The sequence below is a fragment of the Pipistrellus hanaki genome (genome assembly GCF_964339955.1).
Source record: "Pipistrellus hanaki genome assembly, chromosome: 3".
In the NCBI taxonomy this organism is placed as follows: domain Eukaryota; kingdom Metazoa; phylum Chordata; class Mammalia; order Chiroptera; family Vespertilionidae; genus Pipistrellus; species Pipistrellus hanaki.
The window spans coordinates 188,533,413-188,559,825 of NC_140505.1; the positions used below are offsets into that span (position 1 = coordinate 188,533,413).

Consider the following 26,413-nt stretch of genomic DNA (forward strand, 5'->3'; position numbering starts at 1 on the left):
AGCTGTACTCATTAGCTTGTGTCTTCATGGCCTCGGGCTGCTTTCTCGCCACCACGGCAGACGGAGGGGCAGAGACGTGGCCCCATGGTCTCCCATGGTGAGCGCCAGGCTCTCCAGGAGAAGCGCTGCTGTGTCGGGCTTGTGGGAGGAGTTGGTGATGGTGGTGTCCTTGGCCTCCAGTGGCCTCAGGCTTGTCTGCTTCTCGTGCCACCGAGAGTCGCCCAGAGGACCGAGCTGGCCCCCCTGGAGCCCTGTGTGTCCCCGTGCGCGCACGGCTGTGGACGCTGCCCCGCAGTCTGTGCTGCTCACGGCGTCTGCACGCAGCTCTGACCTGGAGTCGCATGTGGAATGCAACTTGGGGTGGTTTGTGTGCACAGGGTGTAAGTGAAAACTTTTCTTTGTCGCCCGGCTGGCACTGTGCTGAGAAGTGTGGGATAAGGAGGGAATCTCCAGCAGGAGGCTATTCCGCAGTCTGTGAGGGTGCGCGTGGCCCTTCAGGCTCCTGTCCTGGCCGGTCCGCCTTTGTCCAGCGGGGCCCGTGCTCACTCCGGGGAGCTTTCGGAGCTGTGCCTGCGCCCCGCTGGCAGGCGTGGGTCTGTCTTGAAAGGAAGTTCGTTATTTGAAGCAGGTGAGGGACATGAGGGGGATGGCAGACACCCACCAGGACTCAGTCAGTGTCTCATGTGTGAATCGTTTTCATTGTTCTGCTTTCGAAGTGCAGTGTTTCCTTCCTCTTACTTGGCTGGCTGCATTCTGAGGCTGTTACTAGCAGCTGGAGAAATAGGACGCTGTGCGCTGAGAGGTGGGTCCCGTGTCCAGTGGCCGCTGCCGGGGGGGTGAGGACTGAGACCGAGGGGGTGAGGACTTCTCTCTGCGACTGAAGTGTCTGCTTCTCTCGGGAGGCAGGAGAGGGGGGCAGAAACACGCGTGTGTGGGAGAACGGCCGGCACCGGCCTTGCCCGGCGGCACTCGGGCCCAGCCGGTGCCAGCCTGTCAGAGGGAGCTCTGCCGGGCCGTCGGGCCGATGGGCGCTGTGTGTGGGTGCTTCCGGGAGCCTGGAAATGTCACCGGGAGCGGGGGGCTGAGTGTGTGGCAGCGTTGGCAGCTTCGCCCGGTGGCTGGGGAGCCGCTGTGGGGGAGTTCCCGGGTCCCAAAGCAGCATAGAGCGGCACTCGTTTCCAAGAGCGTGTTTACACCAGATCCTTGTTCAGCCAGTGAGCGGTGCGAACATTTTCTAGGCTTTTTGCAGTCAATGAAATGGATTTATATATGTTACGGTAAGCTTTGACATTGTAGACTTGTGTATGGAAATGGCGACAAGTGGCTCTCATTTTCAGAAAATTCCCTCAAACGCTGACTTTAGGGTGACCTCCTCAATGACAGAGTCACTGTCCCCGGTCCTTGCCTGTGCCCCGATGGACAGCTGGCCTAGCCGCCTTCTACCGGGTTGTCAGCACCGAGCGCGGACCGTGGTCCCTCTCTTTGTAGCTGGTCTCATACTTCAGAACCAGTTACAAACGGGAGAGATGAGGGAGGAGGGAGGGGCCTGCATGCGCTTTGGCTGGCAGCCAGGGTGGAGACTGTAAAACTGGTCAGTGCTGTGCCATCAACAAGTTGCTTTGTGAACACTGGTGTCTGTAATTACATTTCAGTGAGGACTTTCCCTGTTTCACCGCGCTCGGCCTCCATCTGCCTGGGGTCCACTCTGGTGGGAGGGAAAACAGGCCCCAAAGCGCCGGCAGCGGACCTGAGGGAGAGTTCCGGCTTTTCCTGTTTGTGAAATAAAGATGGATTCTCGGTGCCCCTTCCGCTCTGACTTCTGCCTCGTGGAGAGGATGTGTTTGTGACCCTCCCCGAGGCGGTTTGTCCTCCTCTGTGCACAGACGGGGAGGCCGACCGGAGCCTTCCTCACAGTCTCTGAGAGCTGTCCTTCGCATGTTGGGTTGTAAATTAGTGGGACCCTGCCTCCTGTGACAGAATCACCACCACATTTCTGCATTTACAGAAATAGTTCTGCAGAAAAATTAATCACAAGTTAAAGTGTGTGATTGGCAAAGATGGAGCGTGATTGAGTCTCTGTTGTGAAAGTTTTCACCTGTGGTTTCTCTGGAGTCGGTATTTGGTAAGAAAGTAAAGGCAGCTGAAACCGGTTTGGCTCAGTGGTAGAGCGTCGGTCTGCGGACTGAAAGGTCCCAGGTTTGATTCAGGTCAAGGGCATGTAGTTGGTTGCGGGCACATCCCCTGTGGGGGATGTGCAAGAGGCAGCTGGTCGATGTTTCTCTCTCATCGATGTTTCTAGCTCTCTCTCTCCCTTCCTCTCTGTAAAAAATCAATAAAATATATTAAAAAGAAAGTAAAGACAGTGAATTTTGACTGAAAATAGAGAATTTATGCAGCACCCTGGCGAGGAGAGTGCATATATTATATTTAGAAGAATATTCTGAGCATCTGCCACAGAAAAACTTCTGCAGAGTTGATAGCCACTTACACGGCCATGTCCAGTGGCGGCCAGAGCACTGCCTCCCCATTGCCGCGTGGACTGCGGAGGAGCAGAGCAGGGGTCTGGGTTTCCTTTTATGGGAAGTGACAGCGTGCGGTGGTAGCTGATGTGCTTCATCCTGCTATCCTCTGAGAGCCATGCTTTATTTGTTAGGAAGGAATTCAATGAACTATGACTGTAAATATATTGACTGTCTAATAGCCACTTGGATTGCTCTGGCCTTGGAATAGACAGTGTGTTCAGTCTTCAGATGCCCTCTGGCAACTACGACTCAGAACTCATTAATAAGCCGCTCCGTCTTGGAGCTGTCACAGTGGCACTTTGAAGAATATGCTTCTAATCTGTGCCCGGGGCTGAGCACATTGATCTCTGAGTTGGGGTTCTCGCAGCCTGGCAGTGAGGATGTTTTCTTGGTAACCTGAACGCCTTCCCCGAGGAGATACGGGAGCCAGTGTCACTGCTGCGCGCTGGCATGTGCTACTTCTCGGTTCTGTTAACACTGAGCTTCTGGCTAAAACAGCTAACAGGTTTTCTGTCTGTTCCTGAGCGGGTAGCTAGATCCATTCGCTGTTTGACTCCGTGAAGTGTCTTCCTGCCTCAGCTTTGACAAATGCGAGCGGGCCTTGCTCCAGCTGGCAGAGCGGGATCGGCTCAGTGAACGTCTCAGAAATGAAACTGGAGAGAAATATTTTGAGAGCTTTAATTTTCCTTTAGCTGCTAATAGAAAATAGTATGTGAACCTCTGAACACATCTTAAGATGACAGCTAGTCCGGAATTCAGTGAAAAGGAGTGCTTTTATGTGTAAGAGACGCCTATCACGTTGATAAGGCCGTGTCTGTTTGACTATGTTTTGGTAACCAAACGTTTTTCTCCTTTTTTCTTAGGTTCTTGATTATTACAGACCATTTTCTGAAAAGTCCGGAATTGGTGAGAGCCATGTATGCCAAAATGAGCAATCAAGAAAGGTAACCCCAAAGCCAGTGTGGTTTTGAGTCTGTAGCATTCCATACAGGGTATCCTGTACACATGGCTGAAAACAGTGTGGTTTCTTAGTTGGCACAGCATCTCTAAATACATGTTTCTGTGTCAGTAATGGTTTTAAATTGGCTGGTTAACATTACAGCCTGGCCACAGCAGGCAGTGGTGAGCGCGGGCTGCCGAAGCCAGGTTGGCGCCATTGTCCGGGAGCCATGTTCAGAGCTGTCCGGGCAAAGGTTGTGCTTGCGCCGGGCTTCATCCTGGGAACTCACAGCCAGATGCTGGCGCTGTGTGTGCGAAGGGCGCACACCGTCCTCCTCACTGACACGGTAGTTTGGGGCACACTCTCCCAGGGGGCAGTTGCCGGTCGGTAATTCAGACCCAGGAAGCCGGAGCCCGGCTGCCATCTCTGTTGCAGGGCAGAGCAGAGAGTGCCCTGAGAGCGAGCCGCCCCTGCCTGCCTGGCCATAGCAATCCTGTGTGCCTGTGGTCAGGTTTTTATCATGTTTGGATTCGGTTCCCTGACCTATAAAATTAGAGGATTAAACACAGTGATTCACAGTTCTCTTTCCATTCCAATAGGATGTGTTTTTCCAAACCTTATTGGAAATGCTGCCTTAGGAAAATAAAACTTACTGAGAAATCTGATGATCAGAAACTGATATAATGGTTAAAAACTTGAAAAACATTACTCTCTTGGTTGTAGTCACAATTTTTATACTTGCTGTGGTTTTGGAAGTTTGCCTGTGAGTTTGGGTCTAGCGTTAAGCTTTATGCACTCCTTTGGAGTCGTGTTAAGTAGTGATTTTTCTTTAATGTCGTTAACAAAAAAGAAAAGTTCATGCTCATAAAGTGAGTTTAAATGCCATGTTTATAAATCCATGATTCCTGTTACTGCCACATATGTATGTTTATTCCTGAAAGAGAATTATTTGTGGGTTTTTTTAACCTAAAATAAGTAACTTGATGAGCACTGCTAGAAATTAGTTATTGCTTTGCAGTAAGGAACACACAAGTACACGAATCCATAGTTTAATTGTGATTTAATGTTCACATTTGTATTTTTTGCGTTGCTATCAAGTAATCTGTTTTTCACCTAATCATTAGCTAAGCAAGTGAGGAGGACAGACCAAGCACTTCCTTTTTATTTATATGACAGAGTAGCCTCTGCTTCCCTCCTGCGCGTCAGTTTCTGCTCCACGCTGCCCGGCACAGACAGGTGCAGAACACGGTTTGAATGACAGCCTGAGTGTCGGGGGGTTTGCTTACTCAGGAGGGGTTCTAGCAGCTGGTGAGGGTGCGAGAGAGAACCTGGTCTCTGCGCGCTGCCTCACTCTCCGGGGCATTGGCCTCTGCGGGACACCCCGTGACCGCCCCCAGGCCCAGCGAGTGGGGGGTGGCGTTTGGGAGGAGCCCTGGCTCTTACCAAAAAGCTTGTTTACACAAGAAGGTGTGTCAGACAGTTAGCCCCTAATGACCTCATCCTGAATAAATCTGCAAATGCCTCTAAGCGTCCCCCCCCTCGTCTGCACTGGGCATTGTGGGGAGGCCTTGCTTTTACTGTGAGTACGTGGTCAGGGGAGGCATGTACAGTTCTTTCTCCTCCGAATCTGGACGCAGCTCCTGTAGGTGAGTCAGGCCCTGTCGCCAGCACCACCGGGGCAGCGCGGGCACGGTCAGCTCGGAGGCTGGCTCGCCCGTTGTCCTGCGTGGCAGGTGCACACACGCAGGGAGAGAGGTTGCTTAGTGGCTTGTCCAGGCCTCAGGGGGCCTCACTGCAGGGGGCAGCTGCTTGGCTCTGGAGTCAGTCTTAGTAACACTGCCCTGTGCTGCCTCTGGAAGGCCATTGGCTAGGCCAGTAGTCGGCAAACTCATTGGTCAACAGAGCCAAATATCAACAATACGATTGAAATTTCTTTTGAGGGCCCAATTTTTTAAACTTTAACTCCTTCTAACACCACTTCTTCAGAATAGACTCGCCCAGGTCGTGGGATTTTGTGGAAGAGCCACACTTGAGGGGCCAAGGAGCCGCATGTGGCTCTGGAGCTGCAGTTTGCCGACCATGGGGCTAGGGTGACATTGGTGCTGGGTGTAAAAACGTAAAAGACACCCAGCAGTGCTCTGTCCGAGAACATTGGAAGTGGTACCTTTACGACAAGATAGTCATTCTCTCGTCGGCGGCTTATTTCTCCTGAATACCATGTATTTCTCCAACACTGATGTGTCAGCCGTGGTGGCTTAGACGTCATAACCAGACAGCCGCTACTAGTTCCGTGAGTGAATGAAGACCCGAGTGACAGCCTCCCCTCCGCTCCGTTGGAAGGCAGGTTTGCTGGAGGTGGGTCTGAGGTTCATACTACATGTAGTTATACGGCCTCAGCCAGATTTCTAGTTGCTGCGAACTTGGTTTTCAAGACACATCAAGCATAAATATCCTGCTGTTAGGTTTGTCCTTCTGTCCCTCATGCCCTCCGAGTGGCACGTGGACACACGTGGAAGCAGGTTGGCCAGCCAGCACACTGAGATCCATCTGGCCACTCGGAGTAAGGAGCGGGGCTGGCGCAGAAATAAAGACTTGCACACACAATCCCGGGGCAGAATGGGGCTTTGAGGAACATACTTGGTTTATGCTGGTAGACTGCCCTGTGTATGATTTGTTTTTTCTAGGAAAAGGAAAAAGATTGTTGAATAAAAATATTTATTGATAATTTAAATACTAATGTAAAAAATGGCATAGGTTGGGTTTCAGATTGATGTTTTTGTAAACTGAAAGGATGAAAACAACAAAAAAGCCAACCTTCCCAAGAAATACAGTAGAATGAAAGCTGAGGCCTCCGACCCAGGTGCGGAGCCATGGCTCTCAGGGTGGGGCCCTGGGCACGGCGCCGGCGTGAGCCTCTCCCGCCGTGCGTGAGGGGCTTGCCTCGCAGCTCTGTGTGCACCGAGTGAGAACGTGGTGGGAGCGCTTTGCGGTAGTGAGTAGTGAGTGTTGGTTTTATAGTTCTGATCACTCAAGAGAATGAGTATATATTTCCCGAAAAAATTAAAAAAATAAGTAGTGCATGTTGCCCATTTAACTCTGCTATTGTTATTGTTGTTGATGTACCAGAAAACTGGCAGCGGTGCTGAAGCTGGAATTATTGTAGAGCTCCAAGTAATGCATAAAAGGCGCTTCTTTCTGTAACCTCACCATATCAAAGAAATCAAGATGTTTGTGGAAAACAGATGATTGTTGAGGGTTAATTTTATTCACAAATCTGTTTCCCCAGCTGGACGCTGTGAGCAGAGTCCGGGAAGTTAGAGTAAAATGTCCTCTGACAGCAGTCTCTCGGTACCCTCAGTGCCGGGCGTCCCGGTACTGCGTGTTCCTGGAAAGTCTTTGCTTCACAGGGTCACCCTCTTGGACGTCCTCATAGCCAAGCTGGCGGGCGAGGAGCCTCTGACCACGGATGACACGACTGCGCTGCTGGGCCACGCCGAGCTCGTGGCCAGCACCTTCGTGGACCAGTGCCGGGTGGTGCTGAAGCTGACTGACGGGCAGCATGACGACGACGAGGTGAGAGCCAGACTTCCCTCCACGGTCCCCGAGGAGAATCTTCCACATAATGTCACAGTCCTCCCCCTTCACAGGCTGGAAACCTAATGACAGAGTTGATAGTGTCAGGAGGTGGGGCTTTGGCACGTGATCATGTCATGATGGAGCTCTTATGGATAGGGTTAGTGCCCAGAAAGACCCCTCCCCCCTCCCACCACGTGAGGGCATAGCAGGAAGCCGGCAGTCTGCAACCCGCAAGACTTCCTCCCCAAACCAGCCATGCCAGCACCTGACCTTGGACATACAATAGCCAGGACTGTGAGGAATAAATTTCCCTCATTTATAAGCCATACTCCTGGCCCGGTGCACGGATTCGTGCACATTGAAAGGGAATTAATTAGAATTCTCGGGGCAGCGCTGAGGCTTGAAGGGCATCTGCGTGGGGTGAGGGGGGGAGAAAAAGAAAACTCACGCTCGGGTCTGCTGGCTCCGGTGCTGGTTCCAGTGCAGGGACTAGTGAAGCAGTCCTAGGTGGTGGCCGCGGGGCAGGACTGGGCAAGATGGGCGGGACACACCCTGGAGCCAACCTCCCGGGGCCCCTCCCGGCCAGCCTCACCTGGGGCAGCTCAAAGGTCATCTGTGGAGTGAGCGGGGTCCTTCTGGCAGGTGGGGTTCCTCGGCCTGGCCTGCGGGGATCGGGCCAAAACCAGTTCTCCTCTGACATCCCCCAAGGGGTCTCGGAGTGCTAGAGGGCACTCTGCAAAGTTGCTGTCGTACAGGGTGTGGAACGCAAACACAAGTGAGTAGTAATCCAGATCCGGGCCGACAGTGCCCCCGAAACAACATAACCCACAGCCGACGGTGGAATCACGTGGCCCCAAGAGGAATCGGGCTCCCTCCTCTCTGGTTCCCGGGGTACGTCACCCGAGAACTGCCACTGCCAAGTCACCACAGCTCGGCTGCTCCTGCACTGAGTGTCTGTCCTCTGGTGGTCAGAGCACGTTATAGGAACCAGCCAGTCGGACGGTCACTTAGCCTTTTATATATATAGATTATGGTGTTTTGTTAGAGCAGTTTAAATAGACTAAAACTGCATCCTTATTTTAGAACAGTAAAGAAAGTACAGATAAAGGAAAACAATATCCTTATTCACAACCATTCAGAGTTAATGACTACAGTTCCAGTTAATATATTTATCTAAGCTGATAAATATATTAACATCAAATAGACACATGCTTATGTACACATGTGTACACACAAACATTAAAAATGAAATGATTCTATGCCATCTTTTTGTAAATTCCTGTTTCTTCTGAATGTAAGCTCCATGCATACGGAAGTTTTGGCTAAGCTTGCAGTACTATGTACATAGTGGGCATTTAGCAAATATTTTCTGAATGAACAATACTTTGTTAATGGCTTTTTAAGTGCCAGTGTAGCACTCTCAGTAAAGAATTTATCAGCATTTACGTATCCAGCTACGGGGAGTTGGACGTTGAGGGGTCGGTCCGTGTGTGCGTTGGTTGTAGGAGAGCTATAGACTGTCCCTGCAGCAGCATCTTTGCACACCTCCGTGCTCGTTAACCCGGCGCAGCCCCGGACGGAGTGGCCTGCTGGCGGAAGCGGTTACCCCGTGTTGAAACTTTGGGTGCACGTTTGTAAACTGCCTGCCAGAGCGTGTTTCTTCTGGCATGGCAGGAGGTTCCTGTTCACAACCACCTGGTTGGCTCCGTCAGGCATTTCCACTCTCCAAGCCCCTACCTACGTCCTTCCCGGCTTTCCTTTGCTTGGCTAGCTTACGCTGATTCTGGTTCCCTCCTCTCTGCTTTAGAAAGTCTCTTTATTTTTATCTATTTCTTTTTCCCTGAGAAAGCCAGTGTGAGCGGTGCCATTTGGTGGGATGGGGGGAGAGAGCACCGCTCTTCCAGGCCGCCTGTCCCTCCTGGAGACAGAGCTGCGTGTCTCCAGCGGGAGGAGCAGCTGCAGCAGTAGGAGCAGCTGCAGCAGGAGGAGCAGCTCCAGCAGGAGAAGCAGCGAGCTGAGCTTCTAGGAGGTTAGAGAACCTCCAGGACGGAAGAGGGGAGCTCAGTGCTTGTTACAGCTCAGCTCTAAGTTTTCCTGGCTCTTTATTTGTAGTGTAGATGAGTTCATATTGTAATCAGTGACCTGAGGTAACTGTATTTAGGAAGTTTTACATTTTCCTCCAAAGAGGTTTTTCTCTGAAGTGGGAGAAATTATTATATATTAACATGCTAAATGCCAGCCTGTTGTCTCCTGGATGGAAAGTGTCAGTTACTGGTGACTGACAGGCCACTTAATGTGTTAACTCAGTGTTTTTCAACCTTTTTTGGGCAAAGGCACACTTGTTTCATAAAAAAAATCACGAGGCACACCACCATTAGAAAATGTTAAAAAAATTTAACTCTGTGCCTATATTGACTATATATAAAGTAATTCTCTTGAATAGGAATCAAATAAACACAAAGAAAGTATTTTATAATTACTTTATTATGAAATATTAAGTAAACAAAATAGTGAAAAATTATAAAATTCTTGTCTTGTCTGCACCTACGGCACACCTGCCGCGGAACAGCGGTTGAAAAACGCTGTGTTAACTGATAGAAAACTGTAGACAGTTTCGTTTGAAAAGCCCCAATAGTTCACTTTTTGATAATGTATTGGTCCATTACATGCATGACTTGTGCATATTAGTGTACATATAGTAACCTTTCACTTACAAGTTTAAAAAGCTATGGGCGTTGTTAACAAGATCCCCTGCCTTAGCGTTTAAACACACCGGTGTGCTGGTGTGGCTGCCGCCGATGCCTGAGGGTCGGGATTTGTGAGCTGATGGGTAGCTTGTGAGCGGCCTTCGTGGAGTATCTGTGCCGTGGGAATCGGCCAGTTTCCCAGCAGACCACTGCCTTTACCCACCTGTGATAGTTAAGAATGAGATAACCAGTAACTGCTCATATACTATGTCTGAAAAATCGGAATGAAGTATTTTTAAATATATTTTATTGATTTTGTACAGAGAGGAAGGGAGATAGTTAGAAACATTGATGAGAGAGAGTCATCCATCAGCTGCCTCTTGCACACCCCCTACTGGGGATATGCCCGCAACCAAGGTACATGCCCTTGACCGGAATCAAACCCGGGACCTTTCAGTTCCCAAGCCGACGCTCTATTCATTGAGCCAAACCGGTTTCAGCAAGAATAGTCATTTGTATAGCATCTGGTTTTTAATTTATGTATTCCTTTGGCTTTAAGATCCTAAGATTTTATCCATATCTCTTCCTTTATAAAAATAGTCTTAGATTATGATGTTAATATACCTGTTTCTGTCTTTTGGTATATTTTTGCATACTTCCGAGGTATATGCCCTTAACCAGGAATTGAACCCGAGACCCTTTGGTCCCTGGGCCGGCGCTCTAACCACTGAACAACTGGCTAGGGCCATCAGTTAATTTTATATACATCTCTAACAGATAAGGAGTCTTCACTCATAAGTGAAGTACAATGAGCACATTTAAAAATGTTAAATTTTAGTATCAAACAGTACTTACATTATCCCCATTGTCTACTTTCCCCCAAAATTCATGTCTTTGAATTGGGATACAGATAAGGGCCCTCATACATTGCAGTAGGTTGATAGGTCTCAAACCTCCTTTCCTGTGCAGGTTACCCCACCCCATCCCTCTTCCTCCTTTCTCCTGTGCTCATTGTTTGTTGGAGACATTGGCTTGTGTGACCTGTGGCATTTTCTACAGTTTCGATTTGGATGAGTGGATCTCCATGGTGGTGGTTAATGTGGCCTTTTGTTCTTTGAATTTCTTGTGAATGATAATTAGCTCCAGACGCTTATTCAGATTCCGGTTTGTTTTTTGTTGTGATTTTTTTTTAGTTGCGTTTCATTGTTGGTGACACGTTCATTCATCAAGAGGCTCCTAATGTCTGGTTGTCTCTTTTGTGAGGTTAGCCAGTGTTAATGATTGTTACCTAGATCCATCGGTAGTTAGGGGCTGTGAAATAGCACTCACTTCTCATTTGTCAGCTATAGTATTTTCTAAAGATGTCTCTCCCTAATCAGTGAGTAGGTGAGCAGTGTACAAGATACATTTCATTTCCCCTCCTTGATAACCAATATTCAGAGTCAGGAGCTGGTTTTGTGATGCCACCTAGCCATGACACGTGCCTTGTTTTGCTTTCATTATTATGCAGTCACTAGAGGCCTGGTGCCCAAATTCATGCATGGGTGGGGTCCGGCCAGCCCTCCCTGATGGGGGCACATTGGGCCACGCTGGTGGGGGAGGGGCTGTGGGCAGTTGGCCGGCCAGTCCTGTCCCTGACTGGCCGTTGGGGGCCCATCGGGAGCAAGGTTGGCTGGGGTTGGAGGCCGATTGGGGTCTGGATCAGGCTGTGCACATCATAGCCACCAGTTGTTTCGGTCTTTCTGGTTGTTTGGCCGTTCAGGTCGCTGGGCTTTTATATATATAGATGGCTTTATGCCCACTTGATTTGTTCTCCGTCACCTCAGCGTGGTTCTTTCCCATGTCCTAATGCACGCTTGCTGCGGGGCCTCTCGGGTCGCTCTGGTTTCTCCTGACCTGATCCTAGGAGTTTCATTAGCGCCTCTGCCACCCGGTGTTGCAGATGTCCTGGGTTACCCTGTATGAATCTGCCCCGCACCCGGCACCAGGCAGCCATTTCTTGAAGGAGAAAGGGTATTGGGAGATGACTGTGGGCACCTACGCACTTAACAAAGAGGGAGCTGAAGCCGTGCAGTTAACGGATTTGCTGGAGTCTTTTAAACGTGGTGTAATGTCAGACTTCTCATCTAAGTATTACCCCCTAACTTTTTAACTAGCAATTGAAGCTATGAAATCAAATTAAAATGCAAGCATTAAAAATGTGTGTTGTTTCTTGCTGTTTATGTTGAGATTGCAACACAAATAGTATTTTAAATCTCTGAATTACAGAATAGTAAATGCAATTAGAATTAACAAAAGAAGACATTTTTTTAAAGAATATTATCTTTATGACCTAAATTTATAGCATCTACTACATTTTGCTAACTAATGTACACTTTAAAAATGAGGCCCAAAATCTATACAAAAATTGCATTTTAAGATTTTGTCCCAGTTGTTGTGGCTCAGTGGTTGAACATCAATTCTCAGTCAGGGCACATGTCTGGGTTGCCGCCTTGATCCCTAGTGTAGGGCATGTAGGAGGCAGCCAATTAATGAGTCTTTCTCACCATTGATGTTTCTATCTCTTCCTCTCCCTTTTTCTCTGAACCAATAGAAATATATATATATATATATATATATTTTTTTTTTTTTTTAAGATTTTGATTCTCTAGTACAATGTCATTGGTAGTTGGTATTTTCTTGGGCATGTAGTCTATTTGGCAATCAACTCTTCAGTAGCTATGTGAACTAGCATTTCCAAACGATAAATTCCAGCTTACCAAGATATTGTATATAGGTCTGTATTTATCCAGAAATAATGCAGATTCTTGTTGCCAATGCTCTTTCCACCACAGCGTTTTATAGGATTCCTGTGGGCAAGAAATTAATGTAGTTCATGGTATATTTGTATCTGTAAAGTAGAACTCTTGCTGGGAACGCTTTAAAAAGAAAGGATCTGCATTAATGTTCTGTACATAGCTAGTAATTTTGAACAGTCACCCACTGCTGGAAGGGGTTTTTGCTTGGATCAGAGTTGCTCTGGTTCTTTGCTCCAATAAGACACATGATCTTGCTTTCTCAATGGCCGTGTAGCGCAGCCGGTTGTTCGTGTCCGTTTCTGATGCTTCGCTTTTGGTTTTGATAGTTGTTTCTCTCTTTCGATGTGTGAGAAGCACTGACTTCAGTACTTACGGTGAGAGCTCACAGCTGGTCAAAGCAGTCAGATCACTTAGCCTGACTTAGATGTGTGTTTCCTCCTCTCCTCCCGAGGCCCTCGCTACAATCCGGCTCCTTGACGTCCTGTGTGAGATGACCGCCAACACCGATCTGCTCGGCTACCTGCAGGGCTACCCCGGCTTGCTGGACAGAGCCGTTGGTGAGTGAGCCAGTGCACACCATTGTTTTTAATCGAGAAATCTCTCACTTTCATACTCTCATGTAAGTTCAAACACGGGTCTGTAATTTTCAGGGCATTGTTATATTTCTGAGATTTGAGGGGCTATTTTTTCTAGAGGGATATCTTTGGTGACAGCTCAGGCTGTTGCCCCTGCCCTGCTGTGTAACTCAGGCTGCCTCAGCAGCTTGTGAGGTCCAGTGCCTGCCGCACTGCTCTGGGGGGTTTCATTGCCAGGGCCTGCAATGATGAAGGGCGCGGTTTTGATGATGATAGCATTTTTAATATCACTGTAGTTTTACCAAATCGGTTTTTAAAAATTTTCCTAGTTACATGTATGGGGCGTGAAGAATAGTGCCTTACACATAGTTACTGTGTCTTTGATGTTGTTAGAAAACTAGAGGCCCAGTGCACGAAATTCATACACTGGTAGGGTCCCTAGCGGCTGGCCGGTACTCCCTCGCTTCCCCTGGCTGCCTGTCACCACAGCTGCTGGCCGGGGCCTCCCTCCCTTCCCCGGCCAGCCCCACCCCTGGTCCAGGGGACAATTTGCATACTATGCTTTTATTATATACAATAGGATTGTTTTTAAGCAAGAAGCCAGTGTGTGAAATGTTACCTTCTTTGCCAAAAAACTGTTTGCGGAATAATTCCAGTGGAGCCTGCTCCTGTGGTCAGCCATGCTGCTGCCATTCCCTGGCTGCTGCGTGTTTCTTTAGAAAAGGTGGTAATTATTCTGGAAACTCAAATGCCAAGAGAGATGAATTTGGATCTAGATGGGTAGACGAGCTCTTAGGGAGCTGTAGACAATAGCTAGAATCTCACATCGGTGTTTTATTTTTGAATAAATTGCTTTTAGTGATCATTAAAATACCACAGACCTGGGCAGCGAGTCATTGTGGAAGAGCAGGCATTTGGAGTCAGGGCACGCACAGGCTGCCATCTCAGCTCTGAAATTACTAACTTCTCTCAGCCTGATACCATCTTATGAATTGGGAGAGAGACAACTAACTGCCTTTAATAGGCTGGCTGAGCGGGTTAAATGAGATAATGTGCCAACACTCAAATACAGCTTCTTTTCTAGGCTCTTACGGTGTCTATACAGTCTAACAGCATTAATCAGCTCTTCTCATGTAGTCACACAGCACCTGGAGAGCACGTGCCACCTCTGATCGCCTGGCCAGAGGACACCGTGCTCCCGGCTGTGTGGTGTGGCTCCTCACAGACAGCAGGTGTGCAAACGCAGCTGACCGTGGCCTCAGCCGTTCTTACACAGGAAGCTGAGATTGGACACCTCTTTCTGAACAAGATGGTGGGAATGAGCAGCTGACTTTTCCTTGTGGATAAATGGAAAGCCAAGTTGGGCTCGTCATGATGGCTTCTGTCTCCAAAGCCAGTCATGAAAAATGTAGAGCAAATCTAGAAGAGCCTTTTAATCATTATTTAAAAGCAGCTTTCAGCACTCTACCTGCATTTGATTTTAATCCATCAACATAAATTAGATTCGTTTGTGGGAAACTGGTACCACCTACTGGAAATTTTCCTGTGGCAAATGAAGTTTGTTGTTTTCCTCATAGATCTTTTACGGTTGATCCACGTAACTGCCAATGACACCACCAACATCTTCAGCACCTGTGCCAGCATCAGGGCGGACGGGGACGTCGCCAACATGGTTGAGGGCTTTCGGTCTCATCTCATCCGTCTGATCGGAAACATGTGCTACAAGAACAAAGATAACCAAGACAAGGTAAGACTGTTTCTTACTGTGCACCAGACATATGTGACTTCGTTTAGAATGTAATGTTTAAAATCAGAAAATAATCACTTTTTTTTTGGCGAGAAAGCTTACAGCGCTTAGAAAGTAGTTTCAGATATGTGTATGTGTGTATATGTATTCCCACAGATAAACATCAAAGGCCACAATTACTTGTATTAGGGTTTGTATTTTTGTTATTTGCATTGTATTTGTCCTTAGTGTGTTTGAGTCAGTCTCCTTTCTTATAAATTGTTGATCTTCGTCCTATGCCTATGCATCTAAACAACCTAATGTCCTTAGCCAATAGTCAATAAAAGCAGGTATTTAAAAAGCCTAGAAACCGTCAAACACATAGTAGACACAGTAAACATTAGTTATTTTTTAATCCTTAGCCGAGGACATGATTAGAGAGAGAACGGGAGGGAGAGAGAGACACTGATCAGTTGCCTTCCATATGCTCCCCCGACTAGGGATCAAACCTGCAACCCAGGCATGTGCCTTAACCGGGAATCGAGCTGGCAGCCTCTCAGTGCATGGGACGATGTTCAACCACTGAGCTGCTCTGGCGAGGCACCGCAGTTACTGACATTATCTTAAGAAAAACAGATACATTTTAATTTGTATCTTTACCCTCATTTTGGATTATACAACATAAGCATTTCTTCTAGGAGTTTTGAAATGGATATAATATTAATTCTTTGGAAACTCCGTAGATTGCATTAGAAACCTATTTTGTGCTGAATAACTTAGAGGTAATCATATCAGTAATTTGAGAAGGTGATAAAAAACGACGGCAGGAGAATTAGAGCGCAGGCTTCATGTTGAACTACTGCCTGTATCTTCCTCACACTTTGCTTCATCAAATAGTGAATATGTGTGTGGCAGATTCCACTTTTCCAGCATGGCCACACAAAGACCTATCATCTGCTGTTTTCCTACATGTGACCTTGCCACTGCCCATCTCTTGAATTTGGGGGATAGAGCTCTGACCACTTTGAACAACAAAATGTGGTAGGGGTGGCCCAGCGCCACCGCGGTGGTGGCGCACACTGCCTGGCGGGCCCGCTGCCTGCCTCACAGACGCCGTCAGCATGTCAGAGCGGACGCCCTGCGCTCACCGTGCCGAGAGGAGGAGAGGCAGTATGGGGACAGAGACCAGTTCAGGAACGAGGCATGAGACATGTGAGACACCAGTTCGGAAGCCACTGACCTCGGTGTCCCGGTGCCAGCGGATGCCCGGGAACCAGGAGAGCCAGCCCAGCAAGCTCTTCCTGAGTGCCCCGCCCACAGCGTTGTGAGAAAAAGGGAAAATGGGGCAGGGAATTAAGTTGTAAGCTCTGCTTTTGTAATGGCCCTGTATAATAATTATAAACTTGGGCAAAAGACAGCTTCATGAAGACACTCAAAGTTGACCCAAATAGCGGATTCTGAGTTGAATTGAGGCGGAAGAAGGCACAGTGTGAGTGTGTGAGTGTGTGTGTGTGTGTGAGTGTGTGTGTGTGTGAGAGAGAGAGGTGTGTGAGATGCAGGGCAGTTAGAACTCGGATGGGAATCTCTAGACCTTTTGCTTAAAGAATGAAGGACAGTGTGAAGCAGCCACAGCGTTGGAAGGTGAGGGAGGTGATCCTGGGAAGGATAAAGCAAGCCCCAGTTCTCAGTGCTGACGGCTCACCCCTGCTGATGTGGAATCACTCGTGTGGGCCAGGCATCACGCAGCTAAGCGAAGGATGGAATAATTGTATTGAGATTTGAACGGTCATCCTAAAGAATTTACAGTTAAGGTCCAACTGAGATAACTGCCTGCTAAAACAAGCATAACAGTGTTTTAGAGCACTAGAATGCTGAGTTTCCACAACATAGCACTTGCAGCATCCAGGATCCAGACTCATTAACACACAGGGAAATTCTCAAGAGAAAAAGATAATTAACAGAGATTGACTGTGATAACACAAATGCTAGGTTTAGCAGACAAGGAGTTTAAAGCATTTATAATCGTGTGCAATGATATAAAGGAAAATATCCTTTTAATGCAGGGAAAGATAGTATGATTCAAAGAAATAGAAACTATAAAAATATGAACCAATTGGAAATTCTAAAACTGAAAAATATAGCATCCAAACTAAAATTTAAAAATTTTTACTGAATGTGCTTAACTCAATAGAGATGACAGAGTAAAAGAGTCTGGCCATAGCTAGTTTGGTTCAGTGGATAGATCATTGATCCATGACTGAAGGGTCCTGGGTTCGATTCCTGTGAGGGTATATACCTCGGTTGCAGGCTCGATCCCTGACCCTGGTTGGGGCTCGTGCGGGAGGCAACCAGTCGCTATCTGTCTCTCACATCGATGTTTCTCTCTTTCTCTCCTCCCTTCCAATCTCTAAAAATCAATGGGAAAATATCCTCAGGTAAGGATTAACAACAACAACAAATGTTAGTGTACGTGCAGATAGATCAGTAGAAATCATCTAGTCTAAAGAACAGAGGAGAGAAAGATTGAAAATAAAATCTTGATGTTAAGATGCTTAATTTGGGGGCCGTGTGTGCAGCATTTGAAAATGAGAGTAATTCCTACAGCACATGGCACAGAACCCAGTGCCTGGCAACCTGCTTTTCACTGTGTGTGTACACGGTTTCCACTCCTCCTCACCTTCAAGCAGGAAGACCACTAATCCTCCTTGGAAAATTACCGGGCTGGTGTTTGTAAGAGAAAGTTCACACAGAATAGAACTCTTTACCTCCTTAATGACCAAGACTTTCTTTCTCGGAGCACAAAGGAGGCGCTTTTTCTCGTGTTTGGCTGTCCTTTGTTGCTCTCTGGATGGCTCTTATGGAATAAATGCAGTTACCCTTCAAAGGCTTGCGGAGTGACTCACAGGCTTGCGCCCTGAGCAAACAGGGAGTGTGCCCGCGGCCGCCCGCGAGGTCGGGCGCCCAGGAAGGCCCGTGCTCCTTCCGCGGCTGTTGCTAATGGCTCTGTGAGTTCTGAGCAAACACTCGGCGGTGAAGGAGCTCCTCTGAGGAGCGGAATGCCTGTCTCCCCTTCCTACCTGAGCGACAAGGCCTTCGGCTGAGAGCAGGCCCTTGGGCGTTTTCCTCCTCCTAGAGTCAGACAGCGGCAGTCTTTTCTGATCGTCCTGGAGCTGCTTTGTTCTCGCAGTCAGATCCTGATCTCAGCGCGCGCTGCAGGTCCTGGCTCTGCCCAAAGGAAGGAGCTCACTGGCACCCGGTGCCTTTGGTTCTGGTTTTGGAGAAACGGTGATTGCATAGCCCAGTGGTCGGCAAACTGGCTTGTGAACCTCAGTTTGCTACTCTGTTGACTAATGAGTTTGCCGACCACTGGCATAGCCTGTCTACTCATTCTCATTGTATCGCCTGCAGGGATGGTCCTGCTCCTGCCCACAGAGGCCCTAACGGGAGCGGAGCCCTGTCTGCTCTGAGACAGATGTGAGCGAGGGCTTGTACATCTCATTTAGCTCCTTCACCCGGAGGAGACGGCCGAGGGCCCGGTCAGTGCCCTGCGTCCCTGCTGTGCTCGCTGAGTGACAGGGTTTGTCTTTAGGCTTCGCAGTTGGCCCTGCGAGCAGCTTCTCCCCGCACTCAGGGAGCCGTTCGCCTGGGAGCGTGACTGCGCCTGCTCCCCGCCCAGACCATGGCCTCCCGTTGGGGAGCTTCCGGGAGGACTTCCTCACGGACCTCAGACTGACCGTGCTGAGTGGTGTGCGTGGGCCCCAGGCCTCTCCAGTCCCGTCTCGGTCAGGGCTGCGCTCTGGTGAGGACACATCTGTGCACGTCTCTGTCCCGGTTCCTCCCTCTTCGCAGGGCCGTTCCCAGCGTGGGGGCCTTTGCTGGATGGGGCGGGCGGGCGTCTCCATCAGGAGCCTGTCACTGCAGGAGCATCTAGACGCCACCCTGGCCTCGCAACTGGAATTCCTGCATTATCTATGACACATTACTTGATTGCTCTGCGGTTTGGTCGGGAGTCCGTTTAGCCCAGCGCAGTCTCTGTGCTGGATGTTCATTGATTGCACGGAGTGTGGTGCCCACCCTGTCATTCAGCACTTAGTCCATTGGAGCCCTGGGGCCGCCCTGGACCAGGCCGGGAGGGTGATCATCACCCTCTTTAAAGGAAGACACCAGACAGGCGGCGATGTGACTCGGCTGCCGGCCATTGAGTGGCAGCTGCTTCGGGCGCGTGCTCCGGAGCGGACCGCACCCGCAGTGAGCTCCCGCAGGAGTGCGAGCGGCTCTGACATCCCGATGGGACCTGTCGGGCGGAGCAGGTGAGCGCCGCCTCCCCTGCTGGCTGTGCCAGGAGCAGCCTCCGCGTGAGCGGGCTCCGGAGCTCCACGGGCCTGGAAGGGGTGCCCTGCCTGTGCTTGTGCCCTCGGGCTGTCCTCAGGGCGTGGGGGTGCGGCACCAGATGGAGGGAGCTGGGCTGTGGTCTCCCCGGCTTCCCCGTGAGCTTGGAGGTCGGCACACGGCAGGCTGGGTCGTCCTGAGGTGTAAGCCCGGCCGGTGCCGGAGTCCCGCAGGCAGGTGCTCCCTCTGACTCTGCTCCTCTGTGCTGTTCTCCACTCCCGCGCATCTCCTTGGCCATCTGTGGGACCGGCTTTCCTTAAAGTGCACCCTGTGGCGGGAATGGAGAGCCTGACGGGGTTTCTGTGGGAGAGGCCCAGGGGTGTGCCCTCTGCACACCTGGAGAGGTGTTCTCCGGCTTCTTGGTTCGAATAGGAACGCACGGTTGCTCTTTCCTTCCCCATGCTACTTTCTTTGCTGTTGTCATAGATTCTTAAGGGAATGCTTTATTAGGGAAATAGACCAAACTTTTCTTCATAAAACTGCGTGCGTTCTTTCACCGTGGGCAGGCAGGGACCTCGTTTTCCCAGAACGGTTGACTGGGCTGAGATGAGCTGACCAGGTTTGGGCTGAGTCCCCTCCGCCGGAGGCTCCATGGAGGTGCCATTCAGGTCTCCTCCTCCCGATAGAAAGGTTCTGTGCATGCACATGTGTGTTGGATCCCATGTGTCCAAACATGCACACAACAGCCTCCAGTATGGCATCGCTTTATTTTAGAAATAAGTTGGTGCTGTGTGAGAAGTCATTGTGTAAACAGCTATTTGTCCACTTTGATCCAAAAGTGTCTGTATAAAGGAGGTCCATTTATAGACGTGGGAAATCTCTGTGAGCATTTTCATCAGAAATGTTTTACCTCTTGTGCTGTCCCCAGCATTAAACTGTGCCTGCCACACAGTAGGCATCCAGTAAAGGTTTCCTGAATGAGAGTTTGGTTTTAAAATATTTGTTGAGTGTCTGGTGCATACTGAACGCAGTTTTAGGTTCTGAAAATACACAGCCGGTAAGACACAGCCCCCCTTTTCAAGTAGTCTGTATTTTACTATAAAATATCCTGACTGCGTTTGCAAACAAAGACGTGGTGAAAATAAAGTCACTTTTTAAAGTGAAAATGAATGTTCCTCTAGCTCTGGGCACTCACAAAGCTTCAAGTAGCTCTCACATTCCCGGTCTGTGTACATTGCCTTCCTCCTCTCGGCTTCTCGGAGGAAGTGAGTGAAAGCAAATATGAGCACTTTCTTCGGGGAGAATCATTTTTTTTCCTGTCAGCTTCAGCAGGAGTGCTTTCTGAGGCACTCTCTCTTTTGTTGGCCTTGGTCAGGAGTGGAGTGCTCTGCGCGGACGCCAGCGCCGCTCCAGCCGGTCCTCAGGCGGGGAGCTCGCACTTGCAGGCCGTGGCCTCTCGGCTGCTTTCCTGTCAGAGGCAAGCTGCATAGAATTCAGAATATTGATTTGAAGATTGAGTGTACAGGCAAGATCTGACTTGCTGAAAATTCCACTTTCTTTTGTAATGTAATCCCAGTTCAAGAAATATGTCAAAATTCATACATCAACCTGTCACCATTTGCTTCCTGAACCTGCAGTTCCTGTTACAGTAAATGAAATTAAAATTCCTATCGGAGGACACATCTGGGGGGAGGGATGTGTTTGTTGCAGCTGTAAATTTTTTTTAAGGACCCACAGACTGTATCTGGTGGTGGAGGAATCAGCTTATTCTTTTGCAGAAAAGGTGTAACATTATTTAAAAGGAAGGAACATACTAAATACCGGTATGGGGATGAAATGTAACAAGGTCCAGCTGTCATCGCTGTGCCTGTTGCCTGCTGACCAGGCTTCAGTCTGAAAGCACTAACTGCTGCTCCCGGCCCCCTCCCCCCGCTCGCTCACTGGGCTGTGGGCTCCGTGAAGGGGACACGGGTCCGGCCCAGCGCCTGCCGCGCTGGTGTGGACAGTGGGCGAGCGCCCCCCTCACTGATGACCCACGCCTCCAGCGGCTCAGCTCCTGGCTGGGAGCGACATCAAGCGGGATGCTGACTCTGGAGCCCGGGCTTTCCCTGTTGTGTGCGCCTTCACCAAAACAGACATCCAGGCTCGCCCTGCGGAAGCTCTGACCAGCTGGGTTGAGTTCTTAGCGCGGCCGGACACCGCCTGTAAAGCAGCGCGCGCGGGACGGCCGGAGTGGTCCTGACAGCGATCACATCTCAGTTCCTGCTGGGCTATCCTCCGGCCTGAACCCTCTGGGGGGTCTGCCTTCCCCGAGGTGTGGAGGGAACGCGGCGGGACGTTCACGTTGCTGAGAAGCACAGTGATGGGTCCCGGTGCCCAGAGGACGCCCCAGAGTCCCTGGACCATGGCGACGGGGCAGTGGTCAGCGCCTGGAGCCCCTTTCTTAGCCGCGCTCCGTGCTCTTCGCTGTGCCGCGTGGGGAGCGGTGGACAGCAGGCTTCGGTGGCATCTAACAGGGACAGTGCTTATGTCCCAGGATCCTCGGCAAGAAGTGCCCGACACTCAGGCGGGCCACATCGGGGCGCCGCATCTGTCCCGATGGAAGTGCAGACTCTTGTCATGGTGTCAGTTATTTTTGGTCTCAGTCTTTGTTGGTTGCTAGACCTGTCAAAATCTACTGAAGGCAAAAACACAGGCATTCGGAAAAACGGAAAGCATTGGGGAATGGCTTCAGCAGTATTAAATAATTTTTAAAGCTGAACAGTCTACGATGCACAGAGGGGACAGGCTGGCGGAGGGAAGCAGTCTGCGGAGAAGCTGACGCTGCAGGGCTGCCCCGGGACCAAAGCAGAGGAGGCTGGTTATAAGGTGACGTATCAGTAGCTCCCCTCACCCATCACAGCCCCCAGAGACCGGCTGAGTCAGACAGAACGTCAGACATGGAGCCTGAAACCTGGAACGGCATTCATCGGGTTTTCAGAATAAGCAAGAATGTTTTATAAGTTAGAAATAATAGGGATGCCCTGGCTGGTTTGGCTCAACGGACAGGGCATTGGCCTGCAGACTGAAGGGTCCCAGGTTTGATTCCGGTCAAGGGCACATGCCCAGGTTGCGGGCTCAATTTCCAGTAGGGGCCGAGCAGGAGACAGCCAATCAATGATTCTCTCTCATCATTGGTGTTTCTATCTCTCCCTCTCCCTCTCTGAAATCAATAAAAATATATTTTAAAAAATTGAAGGATTATCATAGATTTGACTATAAATAAATGGGGGACTTGGGCTTAAACCTGCCCAAATAGGTGTGAGCCTGGTTCTATTAAATAATATTGGGTCGGCAGCTAAGTAATTGCGGATTTTTTAAAGAAAATCAAAGACAATTTTTTCATGGAACTAAATAACTTTATTCTGTAATGTATTGCCCATTTTGATCAATGACCTTTTGCCATCTTTCAGGCAGCATCATAATCCCACGTTCAAAAAACTTCTGGTTTTTATTAGCAAAAAACTGAATCAGGTACGATTTGACATCATCATCATTATTGAAATTTTTACCATTCAAGGAGTTTTGTAAAGATCGAAACAAAAAGTAATCAGATGGTGCAAGGTCAGGACTATATGGTGGATGTGGCAAAACATCCCAACCAAGCTCCATTAATTTTTGCCGAGTGACCAAAGATGTGTGTGGCCTTGCATTGTCATGATGGAATACAACACCTTTTCGATTTGTCAATTCGGGCCGCTTTTCTTCAACTGCATTGTTTAATTTCGTTAGTTGTTCAATGTAGACATCAGAATTGATCGTTCGGTTGGGTGGTAAGAGTTCAAAGTAGACAATTCCTTTGTAATCCCACCAAACTGATAACAAAACCTTCTTTTGATGAATATCAGTTTTTGATGTTGTTTGAGTTGGTTCACCTGGCCTGCTCCACGATCTTTTCCGCTTGATATTGTTGTAAACAACCCATTTTTCATCGCCAGTTATCAGTCGTTTTAAAAATGGATCAGTTTCATTACGTTTCTTTAGCAAATCGCAGCTGCTAATGCGTTGCGTTAACTGTGATTCTTTCAGTTCGTGAGGAACCCATGTATCGAGTTTTTGAACATAGCCAAGTTGTTTTAAGTGATTTTCAATGCATGTATGTGATACATGAAGCTTCTCTGCAATCTCACGTGTTGTACTGTGACAGTCCGAATTGATTATTGCTTTGATTAGGGCGTCATCAACTTCAACTGGACGACCAGAGCGTCTTTCATCTTTGAGTGAAAAATCACCAGAACGAAATTTGGCAAACCAATTTTGACACTGCTGTTCTTTTAAGGCTTTGTCACCATAAACAGCACATAACTTTTTATGAGCTTGTGATGCGTTTTTCCCTTGCGGAAATAAAAAAGCAAAATATGACGAAAATGTTCCTTTTGATTTTCCATTTTTCAACGAACGCCAAACAAAAACTACAAAACAGATCAAAAAACTTTTTTTACTGATTAACAGCTGAATAGCCAACTATCAAATACAAAATGTGTTTTACATTTGTACTACGTCTGCAAACCTAAAAATTCAACTGAAGCCATATATGTGTGAAACCCGCAATTACTTAGTTGCCGACCCAATAGCTGGGCAGCCTTGAGCGGATTAGTGAGCCCCTGCGTGACTCCGTGTACTCAACCAGAACAGTCATTTCAGTGGTCATGTCAGGGTGTGAGACGTGCCCACGCAGTCCTGTCAGTGAGAGCCTCGTTTCCTCGTTGGAAAGGTCCCAGCAACGGCAGCAGGGTCCGGGGCACTTCCTGTGCTGCTGCCCGGCTCATGGTGCCAAGGGCAGAGCCGGGCACGGCACGCTGCCAGGAAGCCTGCTTTCATCCACTCGTGTGTGTGTTGTATGTTTGTTCACGGTCCGCAGGTGTGTGGGTGCAGCTGGGTGACCGAGAGGAGCGCCCGGTGAGAACGGCGGCGGCCTCGCTGCTGGTGAGGCTGAGGGTCGGGGTGTTTTCCGTGAGCCTTTCGCAGTCTCTGTAGTGGCTGTGAGTCACTTTAATAATAACAAGGAGATACTAATGAAGGGGAAGGGGACTGTGTCTAGAATCCCGCATTTCTCTGGGATGGAAGAGAACTGCTGGCTCATTAGTGACTGAGGAATTCTTTACTTTGCCTCCATTGTAGTCCACCTTCCTTGGCCAAGGCCTGGCTGTGGCAGGTGTAACTGTAGTTACATTTTAATTGAAAGATTTTAAAAATGAAAACATTAGCATAAGAGCTGCTCACAAACAGCAGCTGAGCTGGGGATGGTAAGTGGTGGTGGTGTGAGAGAGAGAGGTTAGGAGGCAGTGGTACAGCGTTATTTTCCCTTTTAAAGGAGCGGAGTTTGAACGGGACCCTTTGACACGGTCAGGGGTGCTGCGGGAGCCTGGCTCCGCTGAGCGGGTGTGGAGAGCCCTCCGAGCGCTCTGCCACGTGAGTGTCTTCCCGCCTCCCGGCGCATTGCTTCGGTTAATGAAGGAGCTCCTGTTTCACAGGCTGGAGATTCTCTCCTCTTCTGAGGAAACGGAACGGGCCTGCCTGTCACACATCTGACACGGTCTGACCTCTAGCATAGTTAGTGTGTGTGTGTGTGTGTTCCCTGGCAGCGCTGACTATTAAGAGGATCAAAGTCACGTTCCAGTGAGACTTTTTTCATCAGCGTCAGAATCGCGCTCCCATCCCTTCTCCCCCTCCCGCCTAAAGCCTCTTGTTTCTTGTTCTGATGGTTTAATGTCATCCATTGCATCCTGGGGGACCAGGAGTGAGATTGAGTCTCAAGCTGCGGCTTCCGGTGTGAATTTAAGTCTGAGCTGAGCTGCAGCGACAGCGGGGACAAGTCCAACTCCAATAGGAATGAACCCCCAGTCCAGCTCAGCGATCAGGGTCTGCGTGTGCTGTGTGCCAGCCAGGCCCAGACACGGCCAGTGGAAAGGGGTCTGCCAGGCTGCCCCAGAGTTCCCGTGGGGGGGGGGGGGCAGGTGTGAAAAGGATGGTCTCCGGGAGTAGAACAAGGGGCGTGAAAAGTGCCTGGTGTGCGTGGCTCCCTCCGGACCCTCAGGGAGGCCCCTCTCGCCCTGCTGGCACACGGGCTCGGCCAGGCCCGGTGATGCTCCTCGGGGCCGTGGCGGCCACGGCACGAGGGTCCCTCCAGCTCTCGGCCATCGCAGGCTGGGCTCCGTGCTGCACACGAAGGCGGAGCATGTCCGCTCCGGCCTTCCCGGGCACACAGCGGGCCGGGATTCTCCTTGCAACCGGACTGCCTGTCATTAACGGATACGCTGTGCAGCCTGGCTGATGTCAGAAAAAACCTTTCTTAAGATGGTGTCTGCTAACATACACTATACGTACATGTGTAAGCAGGAATGAATGTATGTTCTTTAATTGAAGAAGAAAACAGCCAACTGGCGGTGACGAACTTCGTAAAGGCGGTTTCTGGGGAGGCCTTGGGCCGCGTTCCGGGCGGGCCCTCTGTAGACCTACAGGCAGCGCCGAGTGGCATCAGCAGCAACTGTGTGTGTGTGTGTGTGTGTGTGTGTGTGTGTAGAGGCGGGGTGCAGTGTGTGTGCAGGCGGGGTGCAGTGTGTGTGTGTGTGTGTGTGTGTAGAGGCGGGGTGCAGTGTGTGTGTAGGCGGGGTGCAGTGTGTGTGTGGAGGCGGGGGTGCAGTGTGTGTGTGTGTGGAGGCGGGGTGCAGTGTGTGTGTGTGTGTGCGTGTAGAGGCGGGGTGCAGTGTGTGTGTGTGTGTGTGTGTGTGTGTGTGTGGAGGCGGGGTGCAGTGTGTGTGTGTGTAGAGGTGGGGTGCAGTGTGTGTGTGTGTGTGCGTGTAGAGGCGGGGTGCAGTGTGTGTGTGTGTGTGTGTGTGTGTGTGTGTGTGGAGGCGGGGCGCAGTGTGTGTGTGTGTGGAGGCTGGGCGCAGAGTGTGTGTGTGTATGTGTAGAGGCGGTGTGCAGTGTGTGTGTGTGTGTGTGTGTGTGTATATGTGTGCGCGCGCGCGCGCGCGCGCATGGAGGCAGGTGCAGTTGTCCTTTTGTGGCTGCACTGTTTGTGTTGTTGTGCCTCTTATGTTACAAATCCTTCCCCATGTGGCCCTCAGCTCGTGTTTCTCTCCAGCATTTGAATAATTGGTTTAACATGAGACTAATTTCTGGGATGATTCATCGCTATTTACTCCGTAGATCAGTGGCAGTGAATTCACCCACTGGAAAAACCCAACAGGTAACTGAGAAAGAATCATTTCTTGGCAG

At 49.6% G+C, this 26,413-nt stretch overlaps 1 protein-coding gene across 1 annotated transcript in view; it reads left to right on the top strand.

Annotated features, from left to right (window-relative positions):
- ATXN10 (ataxin 10) overlaps positions 1-26,413 on the top strand; it is a 111,916-nt gene that overhangs the window by 43,702 nt on the left and 41,801 nt on the right. The window contains exons 6-9 of the mRNA XM_084878145.1: positions 3,386-3,466; positions 6,870-7,035; positions 12,975-13,080; positions 14,676-14,845. Coding sequence (XP_084734271.1) covers positions 3,386-3,466; positions 6,870-7,035; positions 12,975-13,080; positions 14,676-14,845 — 523 coding nt within the window. The remainder of the gene's footprint in view (positions 1-3,385; positions 3,467-6,869; positions 7,036-12,974; positions 13,081-14,675; positions 14,846-26,413) is intronic.